This window comes from Gadus chalcogrammus, chromosome 8 (assembly GCF_026213295.1).
Source record: "Gadus chalcogrammus isolate NIFS_2021 chromosome 8, NIFS_Gcha_1.0, whole genome shotgun sequence".
NCBI classification, from domain to species: Eukaryota; Metazoa; Chordata; class Actinopteri; order Gadiformes; family Gadidae; genus Gadus; species Gadus chalcogrammus.
This window is the reverse complement of record NC_079419.1, coordinates 6,024,664-6,042,183: the sequence shown is the minus strand read 5'-3', so window position 1 is coordinate 6,042,183 and position 17,520 is coordinate 6,024,664. Positions and strand designations below refer to the sequence as shown.

At 43.1% G+C, this 17,520-nt stretch overlaps 1 protein-coding gene across 6 annotated transcripts in view; it reads right to left on the bottom strand.

The window, feature by feature from the left end:
• The window catches only part of kmt2cb (lysine (K)-specific methyltransferase 2Cb), a 78,140-nt gene extending 66,507 nt beyond the window's left edge, over positions 1–11,633 (bottom strand). For 4 of the 6 annotated variants that reach the window (XM_056596970.1, XM_056596972.1, XM_056596973.1 and 1 more), the window contains exons 1-3: positions 10,852–11,633; positions 8,217–8,408; positions 1,928–2,016 (exon numbers count right to left, since the gene is read on the bottom strand). In XM_056596970.1, the coding sequence (XP_056452945.1) occupies positions 1,928–2,016; positions 8,217–8,407 (280 nt within the window). In that variant the 5' untranslated portion in view covers position 8,408; positions 10,852–11,633. Of the gene's footprint in view, positions 1–1,927; positions 2,017–8,216; positions 8,409–10,142; positions 10,734–10,851 lie in introns of those variants that run through there. The other 2 variants (XM_056596971.1, XM_056596975.1) reach the window with 2 other exon arrangements.
• Between the last annotated feature and the right edge of the window lie 5,887 nt (positions 11,634–17,520).

Here is a 17,520-nt window from a genome sequence, read left to right as displayed (position 1 = left end):
AAGCAATGGAGGGAGTAGAAAATACAAGTAGAAAACAATAAGATATTTCCAAAGCGTGCAATATTTGTCTGGGATCTTGTGTTTCACGCTCATCATTTGAATAAATTATCCAACCAAAACACAAATCATCCTGCGACTTTGGGACACACTGACTGGCTAATCATTCCTGTGTGGTTGAAACGTATGCTAAAGCCAGCCAAAACAGATTAGGAAACAAAAACCTTCTAATAAATCTTATCATCATGAAGGTATGCAAAAGAAAGCTAACATAACTTGTTCTGCAAACAAGTGTGACAATTGGCCTCAGACTAACTCCGGTTGAGTTCTATATCTCTCAGTCTTCCCTCTTCTGCAGCACTCCTTGTGAATTCCCATTCGGGCAAAAGCCTGGAGACAGAGAGAGCTGTAAGCGCCAGAGCTTTTGTAGACAAGGTTGAAAAATATGAAGATGAAGAAAAGAATAAGGTTGACGGGGGTGACCCGTTCTTTAGAAATGGAAGCCTGACAAAAGCTTTTTTTAGATCCGTTTCCCCAAAAGAAATGCCAAGCAAGACTGCAAGGTAGACTCAACACAGCAACAACAGTGGAGATCTATGGGAATGAGAGGCGTGGTCACATGATGCAATGTACACACGTAAAGAAGCTGGGAGCTGGGGGGAGGCACGTAAATGGGTCTAGGGAGAGTGATGGGTTTTTAAAAAGCTTTTAGAGGGCATTAGCCCTGGGCTCTTTCCCTCTGCACCTCCATGCCAATCTCAGAGCAGGCGGAAAGCAGCATCGCAAGAGGCAGAGCGAAAGAGAGAGAGACCGAGAGGCAGAGCGAGAGAGAGAGAGACCGAGAGGCAGAGCGAGAGAGAGAGAGACCGAGAGGCAGAGAGAGAGAGAGACCGAGAGGCAGAGCGAGAGAGAGAGAGACCGAGAGGCAGAGCGAGAGAGAGAGAGACCGAGAGGCAGAGCGAGAGAGAGAGACCGAGAGGCAGAGCGAGAGAGAGAGAGACCGAGAGGCAGAGCGAGAGAGAGACCGAGAGGCAGAGCGAGAGAGAGACCGAGAAGCAGAGCGAGAGAGAGAGACCGAGAAGCAGAGCGAGAGAGAGAGACCGAGAAGCAGAGCGAGAGAGTGAGACCGAGAAGCAGAGCGAGAGAGAGAGACCGAGAAGCAGAGCGAGAGAGAGAGACCGAGAGGCAGAGCGAGAGAGAGAGAGAGAGACCGAGAAGCAGAGCGAGAGAGTGAGACCGAGAAGCAGAGCGAGAGACCGAGAGGCAGAGCGAGAGAGAGAGACCGAGAGACCGAGAAGCAGAGCGAGAGACCGAGAAGCAGAGCGAGAGACCGAGAAGCAGAGCGAGAGAGAGACCGAGAGGTAGAACGAGAGACCGAGAAGCAGAGCGAGAGACCGAGAAGCAGAGCGAGAGACCGAGAAGCAGAGCGAGACACAGAGTGGCAGAGAGAGACAGAGCGAGAGACTGAGAGGCAGAGCAAGAGATCGAGAGGCAGAGCAAGAGACCGAGAGGCAGAGCAAGAGGCAGAGAGAGTGAGACCGAGAGAATGAGAGAGAGAGACCGAGAGAGAGACAGAGGGGTAAATGGAGAGAGAAAGAGGCAGAGTGAAAGACAGACACATAGAGAACAAAAAATTGCTAGGGAAAATAGACAAAAAAAAAAATACACCCTCCAAAGCTTCACAGCTAAAACTAAACCCTTTCAATTATAGCCCAGAACTAGGAGCTCTGGGTGCCAAAGAAAAGGCTCCCATCCACCCTACCCCGAGAGAGAGGGAGAGAGAGAGAGAGAGCGTCTCTCTCCTGAAATACTGTACAGCATGACGCTGCCAGGTAGTGAGAGAGGGAGAGTGCACAGTTCAAGTTGTACATCACTCCCTAGCAGAAGGTGCAGGAGTTGGTGTGTGCGTGTGCGTGTAGGGGAGTCTCACCCGTGTCCTGAGGACCTATGGACTCTGCTATCTCCGTCCCATCCATACTGTCCTCCTCATCCGCAGCAAACCTCCCTCTGGTGCGACCCCTATACAAAGAGAGAGACAGACAGACACAGAGAGAAAGAGAGACAGAGAGACAGACAGAGAGACAGAGAGAAAGAGAGAGAGAAACGGGGGTTAGTACACCAAATAAAAGAACGACAATGATATCAAATTAAAATGCGTTTTTATGTCATGAGAGAGATGAAAGAAAACATGGGTTAGCGCCTCGGTTTGGCCTGGGGAGGAAGAAAGGGGGTCGGTGGGTGGGGGTCATAAATTAGTTAAATATAGTCACAGCTGTCACTGATTTTTAATGGATGCACTCAGGCCGCTGGGCAGAGAGGCGTGGAGGTGCAGAGGGGGTAGCGGTGGTGGGTGCATAATGCACACTTGGCATGGGGCACGTGCTGACAGATATTGCTGCTTTGACAAGTCTACGAGAAAGCTTGGGAATTAAAACCCTGACATCACGCCCCGGTACGGCTGCGCCTTATAACTCAACACAACAGAAGCAGGGATGTGGCTGCACCTAGTGTGGCGTGAGCCAGCAAATACTGCTAATTCATTACACCATATTTCTGGTTGTGCGTGTGAGAACGAACACACACACACACACACACACACACACACACACACACACACACACACACACACACACACACACACACACACACACACACACACACACACACACACACACACACACACACACACACACACACACACACACACACACACACACACACACACACAGCAATATAGCAAACATCCCCGCGCAAGCCTCCTCTCTTTGCGTCCCAAGTGGAATGGAGAGTCATTACAGGCTTATTGAGGCACAAGCGCTAAACATGTGCTCGCCGAATGTTAAACCAGAACAAAAGGCCCAGGGTAATAAGCGTGACCAACTGATTTAAGACGTCATTAACGAACCCGCAATCAGGAAGGCGAACGGATGCCAATACTTGGTCATTGAGCTAGTTTACTCATGAGGTATCGTGTGGAGCTCATCACGTTGCAAGGAATCCTCAAACCAATCACGTGAGGATTCAAGTTAAACGAGCGCTATTTCATTTAGATTTACAGTTCAGATAATCAGATTTGCAATCTTTTTTGGGGGAAATCCATAAGTTTCATCTTCCATACTAGCTTCAGAATGTGGACTTTATGTGCTACATATTATGTTCTGCGCTGAATCATTCATAATGGTAGCATTAAATGTCAAATCTTTGGAAATAAATTCATCCACATCCACTTGATTAATGAAGGAACAATGTGATGTAACCTCATAAAAAAATACACAAGGACGAAATAGATGGTCTCACCTTCCCCCCCATTGCGAGGAATTACAGCTTTCCAATGATTCCCCCCATTTGTTTTAACAGGCAGTTAACATGATAACCATGACTTATGCTTTGGCCTGAATCCAAATCCCCCCAAAATGGTATATCAGGAGGGTGATGAATCTAGCCTGGGTCAATTCATTTGACAACACTATGCTGCACACATTCCCTTCATTCTAAATTTTTGCCAAAAGGATTTGCTTTGTCAAGAGTCAGTATTTTAATGCGTTATTCTTTTTATTTTTCAAAATAAGTATTTTATCCATTTAAATCTTCCCAAAAATGGTGTTTGTCTTCGAGCCTTTCTCATGAAGCAAAACGAACAAAAACAATCATACATCACCTTTTCTGTGTGCCAATCATGAGTCAAAATGTCAACATGGAAAAGCCCTTGTCAAGAGCACTCAACACAATACGCAACACAGAGCCAACCATCATTGAGGGGGCAGGGGAATCAAAATCATCCAAATATAGTAAGGCCATGAATAAAAGCCACGTGAAGAGTCCCATTGCTTTACACTCCATTTGTTCAGACTTGCCAGAAAAATGTCTAGGTTTGCTCCTGAAAAATTACCACTAGAGCCTGGGGTGGACAGAGACCCAACGAGCACGAGATCGCCACATCACAGCTGCCCTTCGGCCTCTTGGCTGACGAGAATGAGTACCGTATTTCGACTTTTTAGATCCTAGCAGTTCGAGCCCTACAGGCTGAGCTGGGATCTACTGAAATTGCCTGCCTTTCTGATCACACTGTGCTGCAATATCCACAGCCGTCACCCGTGATCCTTAGCCCCTGATGAAGGTCACCAGATGCACTCCCGTTTGTATGGTTCAAGGTTTTTTTGTTTTATTTTCAGAACTAAAACTGCCACGTCAGCCCATGTAACCAGAACGTCTACGGGGGCTTTGCCTGTACGCAATGCCCCTCCCTCACGCGTCGGGGAAGATCCGTCAGTGTCAGCACCCTTCCAATAAGAGAGCTCCGTTAACCCGATCTTGGAAAGTGCCATGTGGAGAGGATAATTGCCATGGCTACAAATTAAACAGCAAAAGCCATTGTGGGGCATGCTAGGTGGGTAGGGGGAAGCATTGCGTAAATGAGAGCAGCATGTCTCAAGGGGTAAGCCAGAGGATGCGTGGGGTGGGAAATGAGGGGGTGGGTTGGGGTAATTTTCACTGCCACTGAAGAGAAAAAAAAAATCACCATCGGACGGCTGCCAAATCCACCCCTCCCTCTAAATGACTTCCACTTCCAGATAAAGAAGAAACCCAAGAACCTCAAATGATGGCAGGAACACAACTGCATTGTGGGGTCTTAATTAAATGGCAGGCTTTAATCAAACAAGTTCCTAATTGAATTTGAAACTGAATCTGCTTTGAAAATCCAGAACACCAAAAGAAAAGCCTATCCTATAATTATATGATCCTCCGATTAATAAGGACAGCAAAGGGGATAGGGAACTAACAGGGGTATAAAAACAAAGGGGGGCTTTTAGAATACAGAAAAACAGAAGGTAAACAATGATGTCATCATGGTAAACAAGAGAGACTAATCACTCACAATTTGAGTAAATTGTGTGCGATTGGATTACCGTCTTCTACAATTTTTTTCTAATCTGGCGTTTCGGTTGTTGGTTGGCATCTCCATCAGACACAATGGTTCTCAGTGCCTAACTGACCCAAATACCTTGTAACCGTAACCGTGCCTCTTCAAAGCAAGCTATCCCAAAACATGGGCATTTATTGTCTACACGCGTTCAGCATAACTGAATAAACACATTTTGTGAAAAACTTTAGGAAAAGTCCCAGCAGGTAATCAATATTTCAACGGTTGAAAACACTGTTTATGACTATTGTGCTAAGCATGCACTACATACTTCTGCTATTGTCAACACGAAACACAAAAATTGTGGTGATTGGCTCACCAGGACCCAGGCTGTTGCCATGACATTTAAACAAATACCATAGTTGGGGTCTGGGTACTTTTTACAGTAAACAACGAAGAGTGTTCCCTCCAACCATCACCAATTAAACTCAAAACTACCCAATCACATAATTCCTCCTGCATTTGGTACTGCCATTATTTTCAATAAATGAAGCACACGACTGAAACAAGATGGGTGTTGGACCTCCTTTCATGCCGTTCTTAAGACAACGGCATAGAGGGAAGGATTCAAGAAGGACAGCCATCGATGAGGGCATGCATGAGGATCACTGTCATTACCACCATGACACACCAGGCAAAAGGAAATACAGGATGTTTTAAACATTTTTGCTTCTTTCAATTATATAATCAAGACATGAATTGCTCAAAAACATGCTACTGTATCTCACTAGTATACGATGCTGTGTAGATGGAGAACTCAGTGCCAACAGCGAGAGAATATCGATCATTCATCATGAAAGTCACATGACGTTTCGAATAGCTAGGTATAACCATGAACATTACAGATGTACATGGGGGAGAAGATAAATCAGCTACACCTACTGCTTTGAACTCACACTGACAATGGTGCGGTACATCATAACATATTCAACTCCACCATTTCAATTGTAGCATTTTAACCTCAACAAATAGCTTGCACGTGCCGTAAGCACAATATAGTATTTTAATAGATGGATTACTGAGCTGAACAATCTTTATGGTTATGAACCAACATTTTCAGAACACTGATGAAGAACACTTAATGTTTTTGATAAAGCCTCAACGTCCAGTCCAACCCCCATAGCCTGCGCAACTTATCCCCCACAATCCCAACCACAGAGGGAGAGCTACAGAAAAAAAAAAGGGTGAAAATAATGCTGGGGCAAGTAGTTCCAGCTCTGAAGGAAGCAGAGGCAAAAACCTGAACTGGAGTAAATCTTTCTGGAATGGATTGCACAGCAGATGGAGAGTGGGCAAAACAAGTGAACTGTGACAATAAGGTCTACCAGAGCACAGAATTTGAGGTATGCTCGGGAGTAGAATCCAGTGTTTTAAAAATAAAAAAGGTTAACGATAACCTTTTTGATGACAAATCGTTGAGATTTTAAGGAGAGCATTTGGCCATGCACACACAATATATCTTCAATAATGGATAGGAGAATAGTGCAGTTTGGTTGTGACTCGTTAATGTCCTTTCCATGCAGCTGGGTGAGCCACCATCCATTGTTCTGGTGACCAATGTCTAAAACGACTTGGTGTCATGTTCTAAACAGGCCAACTGCATATGGCCAACTGCATGGCTAAAATAGGGCTTAAAAATCGGAAAGCATCATGGAATTTTTGTTGGCGATCCTCCCTTATTGAGAGGACACACGAGAGTTAAACTACTGTATAATCCTTAAATCAACGTAAATATATCTTAACCTGGAATAATGAAAACTTTGTTTTCGTTCTATCATATTTGACACATCCTTTCACAATGAATTACTAAACAATTAACAAAATAAGCATTATTAGCTTAGGCAAAAACTAGAATGGCGGTGGCCTTTGTTAAGTTTCAATGTCCTAATAATTCTGATCAGTGTAGATGTGGCATGAACAGCGATGATTATGGAATGGCAGTTCTTTCTGTTGGGCCATCTGGACAAGTTAACTATCTAATTCCACCAACGTAAACATTTGTAGTTGACGCCATAATAAGCCCAATTATACACTGGTGCTGTTTCTATTGACCATCTGAGTTTAACTTTTAACAAAGAGATTCACACAACAGTTACAATAACCACATCATAATCAAGATCCATCAGATTATTATTATAATACTAGTTTAGTCCTCAATCCTTCGAATGAAAAGGTGACTAAATGTCAGATGGCTGCAATGGTGAGCCGAAACATCTAACGAGCACATTAAAATAAATCAAGGGACGGCAAGGCCCCAGGTCAGTCTGAGGTTAGAGTATTAACGTGGACGCTGAGAGATTAAACCATCCCTTGAGAAATGGGCATTATGATTGATTGAGGACAGGGTAAGGAGAGAGTTAAGAGCTGTGAGGGCACTGCATTACACAGCAACTCCAACCTGTATTATGGTTTGCTGGGAATGTAAATAACAGGCAATGAACTACATCCGAACGCAAAAGTTAGCCCAGTTTTTTAGGCATTCATAGCCCAACAATAATAGTAGGATTTCTCTAGTCAATCTTGCAGTATTACGTAAACCTCCCAGCACAACAGTTTGCTCGAGATATACCATTTTGCAGCATCCATGGAAAAAAGCATTGTAAGGTAGGTTGCAGCAGAGAAATTCTCCCGAATAAACAACATACATATACAAACGCAACTTGCCGTTAAGAATAAAGTATCAATGTAGGGCAACAACTAATTACCATTTGATAGCCAATATTTATGACCATATTTCAAATAACAGCCCCAAGTCAGACACTTTCGCACTCGCCCAAATCACAATGCTGTCCATCAAGCGTCAAATACAAATCTGACAATTAGTTCCCCAAGATCCAACAAATTATCATAATGGAGATTAATAAACCAATGATTTTTGATTAATAACAATGCTGAAATTGAACCATCTTCAAGACAGACTTCCAACGTACGCATACAGATCGCCATTGGCTTCTCATTAAGAGGTCAACACATTTTATGAGGAGCCGACGTCATCAACTAATCTTGTCAGCCGAGCGCGACCACTCTTTCCCTGCCATCAAACCGAGGATTCCTGCTCATTTTGAACCGTTCATGGCCAACCTTAATTCAGATGCACTCTTCCATTCACAGGTTAATCCCCTAGTAAATGGAAAACAGTGGCTCCAACTACTCTGACAGTTGATGACAGTTGATGAAGAATCAACCAAAGAAAATGCACAACACAGACATTCCTCTTTTCCGTTGCATCTATTCCCAGGTATATGTATGCAAGCTGTGGCTAAGTGTCATGACATGAGTGACCGTTTTGCAAACATACTTCTTCCTGGTCTTGGATGTGGATAAGGGTGGTGACGGCAGGAGAGTGCCAGCAGCAGCATCCTTGCGCGGCCTGCCACGGGGGCGCTTGTCTGCGTGGGCAGGACTTCCTGTGGATGTGGCCCCTCCACTGCTTGACGTCGGTGAGGGTCCTTGGTCAGAGGGGTCCACAGTCTTATCCTCTGATGACATTCTGAACCGAAGCGGGAAGGACAAACAAACAGTCTGCGTCTTACCGAGGGGAACCAACTGGCGCACTGAAGAATTGGAACTACAGAATTCACACTTAAGTGTCCTGGGATAAAATGCATCCATTGCCACCTATTTTTTGGAACAATAACGAAATAAAGGGCAGAGATAGTAAATCTTGAATAATGACTATGACATACAGACCTAAGCTAAATGAAAAAATAATTTCATATTGGCCTAGTTAAGTCATCTTCCAAAGTAATGAAGAACATGTATATATGCCTAAATGTTACAAATGTTTCGCCTGTGGTCTCAATGAATTTGGTTAATCCGACACTTGTGTTGCGAATGAGAGCTGTTGGTTTTGAAGTGGTAAGGCATTCTTTAGGTCTATTTTTGTGAATAAAAAGGGCTATATTACTCTGTATGTAGCCTATTTATGTTCAGCTTTTTGTATTGTGTTTGTGCAATGGAAGGGGGCTAGCAAATGGCGTTTGTTGCATAATTTAACTAAATGGACCCATAATTAAATTAATCATTTTATTGCCAGCCAATGGTCCTGCATGACTAAAAATAACATGGAGCCTTTAAATTACAGAACCAAATAATCAGTATATTTTGCATTCATGCATTTTAAATAAATCCTAATGAGTTTGGAAAATGGCAGAGAGCTTGGCAAGTTCTGACCAATAGCATTGTTTGCTGAGGCACCAGAAGTACCCTTGGGTTCCAGCCTGGCCTTCGTCAAATGAAACCATGTGGACTTGGACCAACTTTAGTTAAATTAAGTCATTATTTTTGCCCATAGAGGTATATTAGTTACAGTAAGTTGCTGCCAGTCGAATAAGGGAAAACAAGTGGATCAGAAAAAAACGCTTCAAAGATCAATAGCTGTGGTCTACCATGTTTACATGTCATAAATGAATCATGTCCTCAAACTGTAATTACCATATCAGTATATGGCCCCTTTGTTTTGGCGAAATTATTTACTTAAATTAAAAGATTGAAACACGTTGCTACGGCTGCCGTGGCCAACCAAATGCCACGCTATGATAAAGACATATTCATGAAGACAATCATGTATGAATCCTTCTTTGTCTTTGGTTCTTGTCATTTGAACCATATTAGTCGTTTGATGGACAGCAGCATCCTCGTCACAAAGTTGTGGGCTTCCATCCATAAACATGATACTCTCAACTCAAGGGGTGGGTGTACAAAGACAACATTTGTTGACGTTTACTTCTAGGTCACAATAAATATGTATATCGCAAATACATGACATGGGCAGCCAAGAAGTATTTCACATGGTCTGCCTTCTCAGATTGAAAGCTTGGAGATGTGTATGTGCTTTGTGCGTGCATTTCTATTAAGCAATAAACAATAGCTACTGGTGGTGGCTCAACCCCTACTAGAGGTATTAACTGAGGACTGTCCTAAATTTCGCTAACCGTTACGAGGCTCAGTAATGTTATATTTTGCCTTTAAATCATTGGAAAACAACTGGTAGGGAACCACACTGCCATGACAAGGAGGTTAAAAATTCAACAACTGCTAACGTTAGCTTTTGTTACTCAAGCTTGAGCACAAAGCAATTGCATGCTCCAACGTAGCTAGCGTTAGCTAGCCTGTTGTTCACAACTAAGGTCTTATTTGCCCAAACGACCAAGGCGAAACGCAAGTGAGGACTACTGTGAGGACTGTACACAAACGAGCAAAAAAACACAACCACACGACTTACTCAGAAGGGGATTAAAGCATCAGCCCTGAACCCCAGCAGCAAACCTGGCAACTTTGGAAGTGGTTCGGATAGCAAACAGGTTAGCTAACATTGTAGTGAGTTGGATAACTAAGCCATCCAGTACGCCTGAAGAACCCCGTTCATCCATGGGTCTTAAGTATTACCCCACCACCGATACGCACACCGATAACCCATGTGAACGGATATATACACAAACAACAGGAGCCCACCCGACGCGACTGTGTCCAAGAAGATGACAAAAGCATAACATTTGGCCCCCACACAAACATACGGACGGGCCCCGTCTACTTGCTGAAACGTAACTGTTCTGCATGGAGTCTAACGCTGCATCCACTAGGAAAAGTAAATAGCGTCCAACTCCACCGCGATTCGTCTCGTTTAACCTATTCTCGTCGTCCACGAACGCATTCGTTGGATGGACATGCTGTGCTGCGAGTGACACCTCCACAGACCCCAGCCACAGTGGTGTTGTGTACGGAGAGGGGGGTGTCGCGTTGGGAGAGCCGCTATCACGAAAACCAAGGCGGCGACGAACACCTCCAGCAGTAGCCTGGACCTACAAAACGTTAGCCAGGCTTCCACCCAAACCCCCCCCCCCCCCCCCAACACCACACACATACACCACCCACCCCATCCCCCCAAAGCATAGCTTATCACAAAATACCACAGTGCCGACAAGAAATCTTACCTTCCGACCCTATGAGTAGCGAATTATTTTCTTCATGTCCAAAATACTGGAGGGGGTAGAGAACGTCACACTTTGGATCACTTAGCCAGCTAGCCGGCTAACTGAGCTAGCTAGCCTCTCTCCAGTGAAGGAACACCGCAGTTCTCAAAAATGCATATCGCATAATACGGTAATCCAATGTCGTGGCGTTGGTCCTAACTTCGCCCATTTGACGGACGGTCGGATGGGCTAAATCCAGCGGAAACCTGCCTCATCCGCGCACGCATTTGATGGATCACTTTCCTTTCTCCGGTGACAGCTGTCGTCGCACGAGCGGTGGTTAAAACCCCAGTTTTGGGGGATCGCGCTGGTCGGCGTTATCGTTGTTTCACCATGGACGAGTGCTGATGCGGACGCAGCCTCCGAATACACTCGACACGGAGCGATCTCCGGAGGTCTAAATGGTGTTATTTGACGTGGAGCCAGTGCTGAGGAGATGCTGGGGCGGCTGCGAGCTGGGGTCTCGAGCGCTCTGTGGCCGACCGCTTCTGTTTTCCTCAGCTGCGCGAGCGAGCGGCGGCTACTTCAGACTCCGCAGCCAGCCTGCTGCCACGCAGCAATGAATGCCACCAGAAAATTTAGGAGAACCACACATCTGCATACTTTGGTCAATGCCCGCCGTTCCGAGAATAGTCACGAGGAGCAGAATTGGGTGAAACGTGAAAAATTAAGTTGAAGAAAACGAATCGGTATACTCTCTGACGGTGGCCATGGCTATCGTTAAGTGGTGACCGAAGCACACACCGATGAGTTCCTGAAAATATAGACCCGACTTCCCGGATAAAATTGCTACGTGGTTCTTGAGGGATATTTGTTTTTTGAAAATTATATAGACCGCTATTATCATTGATGATGATAATGATGAAAAAATAAGACAAGGACTGAAGCGCAACACATTTAGCAATTTCTTCAAAATACTCTATGACCCTGCGGAGGAATATTGGCATTTAGTAAATAAAATAATGGTCAGGGAAAGCTCGAAACCCCGGCTTTTGCAGTAAAACTGGATCGGAGCCACTGTCATGGTTCTAAACCATCCAAACGCTCGCCGTCCATCATCCATCTCTTGTTCTTCAAAAACAAGATTCTCTTCCCCAAACCTCCCCATGTCTATTCTAAACACGTGTGTGTGTGTGTGTGTGTGTGTGTGTGTGTGTGTGTGTGTGTGTGTGTGTGTGTGTGTGTGTGTGTGTGTGTGTGTGTGTGTGTGTGTGTGCGCGCGCGATCACAAACTCAGTCTCACTCACACACACACACACACACACACACACACACACACACACACACACACACACACACACACACACACACACACACACACACATACATAAACGCCCGCGCACACAAACACACACGAACACACGCACGCACGCGCGCGATGGAGCGAGAATGAGTGTGCGAAAAAAGGGAGAGAGAGAGAGAGGCGTAGAAAGACACGGTTAACCAGGCTTTTGGCATTCTGTGCATGGAGGGGTTAAACTTGGTCGAGCCCAGGGGGTCGGATTGAAGTTGCCATCGAGTCGGCCAGTGAGTCACAGGTTACCGGGTCTCCCGTTTCCACCGCCGATGGTTTGCTTTACACTCTCACCACTTACTGGGTTAATATCGAAGCACCAGAAAATGCTCCTAACGGTGCACGTCCTCGAAAGGAAGGTAAATTATATTTCCCTATAATATGAGCGCCCTCTCCTGGCTCTGGGTGTCAAAGACAACTGTCTCTCAACATTTATCACATGTTTTCAGAATTTTATTCCATGTGCTTCTGAAAAATATTATTTGCTCTATTGTTTTTGTTTTAATGGTGTTGTTGTTACTCTTGTTGTTGTTGTTGTTGTTGTTGTTGTTGTTGTTGTTGTTGCTGTTGTTGTTGCTGTTGCTGTTGTTGTTGCTGTTGTTGTTGCTGTTGTGGCTATGTAAATATCGTCTTCATCTTTCCAGAGAGCTCTTAGTTGTTGTGGTAATGAACGTGGTAATGAAAAACTAGGTGCTAATGATGGTGCGTTATAATTTGTTGTATTTATTTAGTTCAAACTATTCTATGCTGAAGCACCATTATCCTCAGTAAACATTATGCGACAAGAGATTTGGAATTTTGGGGTCTGCTTGTGAAAAAAACGGGCGAAATTTTTCTAAATATATTTGGTAACCAGATCACTGTATCCCCTGTTCATATAATCTCTAATTTCCAAATCCTGAACCTGCTGGATGATTACACAACCTTTGTCCCCGTTAGGAGGGGTGTCCCCTTACCACCTGTTGCCCAGGTGTTACAGCCTAAAATGTTACCATTGTGCTGGTATTCATTTACACTGCCAATCGCTTTTACCCTAATTAGCTTCCTACGTATACTGTGTCGCTTTTTTTGTGACCAATACTCCTGTTATTCAAAATACGTCATTATCTCTAAATGTTTAATGTGAGGCCTATTGAGGTAACATTGGTTATATTTTCATAGAAGATTACCCTATCCAATGTATCAATAAAGAAGTCTAGGCATATTTCTCTAGGTGTATTTTGTATTTGATTATGCAAAATCTTAACTCAAACGTTGAAGGTTTATATAGGTTCAACAACTGCTTTGCGTTATGATACACACAACATTTGGTTTCTTGAAAACAGATAACGCTTGTATTGCCCAATGAAAAAAAAAAAAAAGGTGTATTATTCTTTCGGGATCCTTGTAATTAATTATTGACTACTACCTTACTGATCAGTCGGAAAAACAACAGATCAAATTGAAACAAAAGTACCTTTTTCCTAATACAGCAGAGGGCAGTGTTACTCTATGCATTGGGCAGCAATCCGCCTAGTATCCTAAATGCATGGCTTCCCTCCACATTAGAAACGCTGAAGGTCCCTTCGTCTGGTGTTGGTTCTGGTCCTACAATGGGAATCCTCTCTCAACTATCAGGGTTTCTTTAAGGAGGGTTGGGAGGTTTTTCACGTCCAACTTTGAGGCCGTTGAGACCTTTAAATGTGATAAAGGACTATGTACATACGGCTTTATTGAGTGTTTACTTGCGTGGTGCTGTTAAAAGCAATCACTTTTTCCCCTCAATGTAACAGACCAATCACTCCTGATACCTGATAGCAATATGTAGACAGGGTTTATGCAAACACCAATCTGGTATTCTTTTCTTTGATACCTGCAGTCTCTGGGTTGGTCATCAGTCTACAACCATGAAAACGTTTGCGGTGGCGGTTAACTCCGCAACATTTGAGAAGAAACATAGCAGCTTGATTAATAATAGGATTACCTTACTTTGTATTTAGCATTGTTCATGGGGGATCAATCACTGCACGGTGCATTTACATCTCAGGAAGCCCGCTCAGTGGGTGCTGATGCTGATAGTTTTTTCTTGATTGGTCTTGTCCTTCCATCAGATCAAACAGCTTTCCCTGTGCTTTTGGCTGTTGCCAACTGCTTTGTGGATTTGATTTGCTTTGTGGGTCGTATATTGAGTGTTTATCCTGATCTTTCTCCCCGTCCTCCTCCTTGTAGGGCCTTTTGTGTGCTGTTGTTGCTTGCTATGGTAATCTCCAATTGGAGTTCAGTCAGGACAATTCAGAAAACCTGTGATCCATTATTTACAAATACAATACAAGTCCTACAAGCACAAGCTACAGGATTATAGTGTTTGGTGGCCTGTTAATGAAAGTATTTGTACAATTATATGCATGTTGGGGCTTGAGTAGAGGGGGCTGTGGCAGCTATAACAGTGGTGAAGAAGGTGCTTTAAATCACTGCTCCTTTTTAGTGGATCTAGTGATTGGAGCAGCGGTCCTTCCTGAAAATAGCCTACTGATTGCAGCCCGAGACAGTGGTAGTCGCAGGTTGAACCCATTACACTTGACTATGATAGCTACTTCGGCCTCAATCATGGTCAACACGGTGGATGGTACTTGTGCAGTACTTTATAAAAGTACTGTACTTTAAAAAAGCAAATATTCGACTTTTTACATTATTACATTCATCTACAACCAAAAAACGAACATAAAGTACTGTTTTTTTGTTTCTTGTTTACTAAAACATTTTCAGACAGTACGATAGTAGGCTACACTTTTACATGAGAAGAATTATTATTTTTTCCAAATAGGACTTTTATCTTTTAGTAAAGAATGAATTCACATTCACCGACACTATTGATTTATGATGTTTTCTGTGAGTTGGTGACACACAACTTGTGTGTCGGCATAAATATTGTTTAGAAGCATTGCTAAACAATATCTGAGATAACACTGTTATCTCCTTTGCTCAGAAAAATAAACAATAAGCATGCATTATTTCCTATAAATGTACACTATGAAGAAAAGGCAAATAGGCCTACTATTCTAACCATTCTTTGCATTAAATCATGTGTAGCCTATATTGTGTATTATATTGTGTTGTTGTTGTTTTTTATGTTGTTCTGGTTTTTGCTGTGGTTTTGTTGTTGTTGCTGTTCTTGTGGAACTAACTATTTCATCTTCCCAGAATGCTGTTAGTTGGTCACGTTGTCAGTTGCAAAGGTAATGATGTGTGCGGCGCTACAATATAGTGTTATAATTACTGTAATTAAAGACTGCTCTATAACCTTTATTTGGCAGTAACACACACCTCTGACTCTCCCTGCACTTGCACTTCTCCTCTCAGGATATACCAGCGGTTTCATTTCCAACTACATAAATCCCTTTAATTGAATTCTCAGATGATGCCATCATTGAATTTCAGCAGTTCAAAAACAAACAACCTATTCCAAGACCTCCATAGCTTACTCACTGTTTACGGGTAATCTAAACATAATAGGATTTTTTTTCTGCAATGTCAAAGTCCCTGTAATAAATCACCATAGTTTAATATACAAATATCACAGTTGGATGTAATCTTCTTTTCAGGCGAGGAACAACAAGCAGGCACTGCTGTGGCTCTGTGTCGGGAGGACCTACCCTTAGCATAGCTATTGCATAATGACCGGACGGGCTCCTGCCAGGTGAACAGATGGATCATAATAGAGAGAGTATCCTATAATGGGGTGGAGAATAAACATGAAAGCAGATGCTGCTCTCTGTGCACATCCAGAAGGTTAAGCCCTATTACAGTAAGTCAATAAAGAGCTTAAGCCGCATTATCCTGAGAGGGGAACACGCCTAGCTTTTTAAAAGAAGCTTATAAATTATTTTTCTTGCGTGTATCTGAAATATTGTCTGTTTCACTATGCACTGGATGACATAGGACTCTGACTCTTTGCTTGGCAACCCTTTTATTCAGAGTTCCCCAATAATGACTTATAAAGGACGAAACCTTGCTGTGTGTTACACACAATACACACAACCACACACACAAACACACACAAAGAAAATGTCTTTCAAAGAATAAAAGAATAAAAGAAAAAAGTATGTGTGTTTGTTATCGTGTGTGTGTGTGTGTGTGTGTGTTTGTTATTGTGTGTGTGTGTGTGTGTGTGTGTGTGTGTGTGTGTGTGTGTGTGTGTGTGTGTGTGTGTGTGTGTGTGTGTGTGTGTGTTTGTGTGTGTGTGTGTGTGGTGTGTGTGTGTGTGTGTGTGTGTGTGTGTGTGTGTGTGTGTGTGTGTGTGTGTGTGTGTGTGTGTGTGTGTGTGTGCATGTTTGCATGAGCGAGAGAGAGCTAGATAGATAGAAAGAGCATGTGTGTGTGTGTGTGTGTGTGTGTGTGTGTGTGTGTGTGTGTGTGTGTGTGTTTTTGCATGAGCGAAAGAGAGCTAGATAGATAGAAAGAGCATGTGTGTGTGTGTGTGTGTGTGTGTGTGTGTGTGTGTGTGTGTGTGTGTGTGTGTGTGTGTGTGTGTGTGAAAGAGAAAGCTTGTGTGTATGTTTGTGTGTGTGTGTGTGTGTGTGTGTGTGTGTGTGTGTGTGTGTGTGTGTGTGTGTGTGTGTGTGTGTGTGTGAAAGTGAAAGCTTGTGTGTGTGTGTGTGTGTGTGTGTGTGTGTGTGTGTGTGTGTGTGTGTGAATTCGTGTGAGAGAGAGAGATAGAGAGAGCTTTTGTGTCTTTGTGTTTGTGTGTGCGTTTAATTAAACATTTGTTATTCTTGTTGCATTCAGAAAAATAAATAATCCATCAAAAGTCACGTAGAAAGGGAACTATTATCACCTGTTGGAACATGATTTTTTTTCTCGAAGATTGTATTACAAACATGCTGATTACTGCAAATCGCAAATTAGGTTTTGTGATATGCACTTATTGGAATTAACTCGTAATTCATCAGCCCACAAACAGAAAACAGACGCATGAAGGTTTCATTATTGACCAGGGACTTTTTCAAGCGCAGCTGAAATAGGCTTTATAACATAGAACAAGCATTAAAACAATACCCAAAAAGTACATTCAAAAGTATCATTGAATGTTTCGGTAAAATTATTAAAACAATTATTTATTGCTCCCAATTGGATAGGATGTTAATTAAATTCTGCAGTTGAGCTCAAGTGAATATCTTTCAAATAATTGAAAAAAGACAAAAAAAAATTAAAATGTCACAATTGAAAGCCAAAGGGATTTGCTACATCCTTATACTTTATTCCATCAGCCTCGCTTTGCCTCTTCTGAGTGGTGTCGCCGCCTAATGAACAACTCTGTTGCTCGTGGCTGGAGGAGCTAATTAGAAGCTATTTATAAT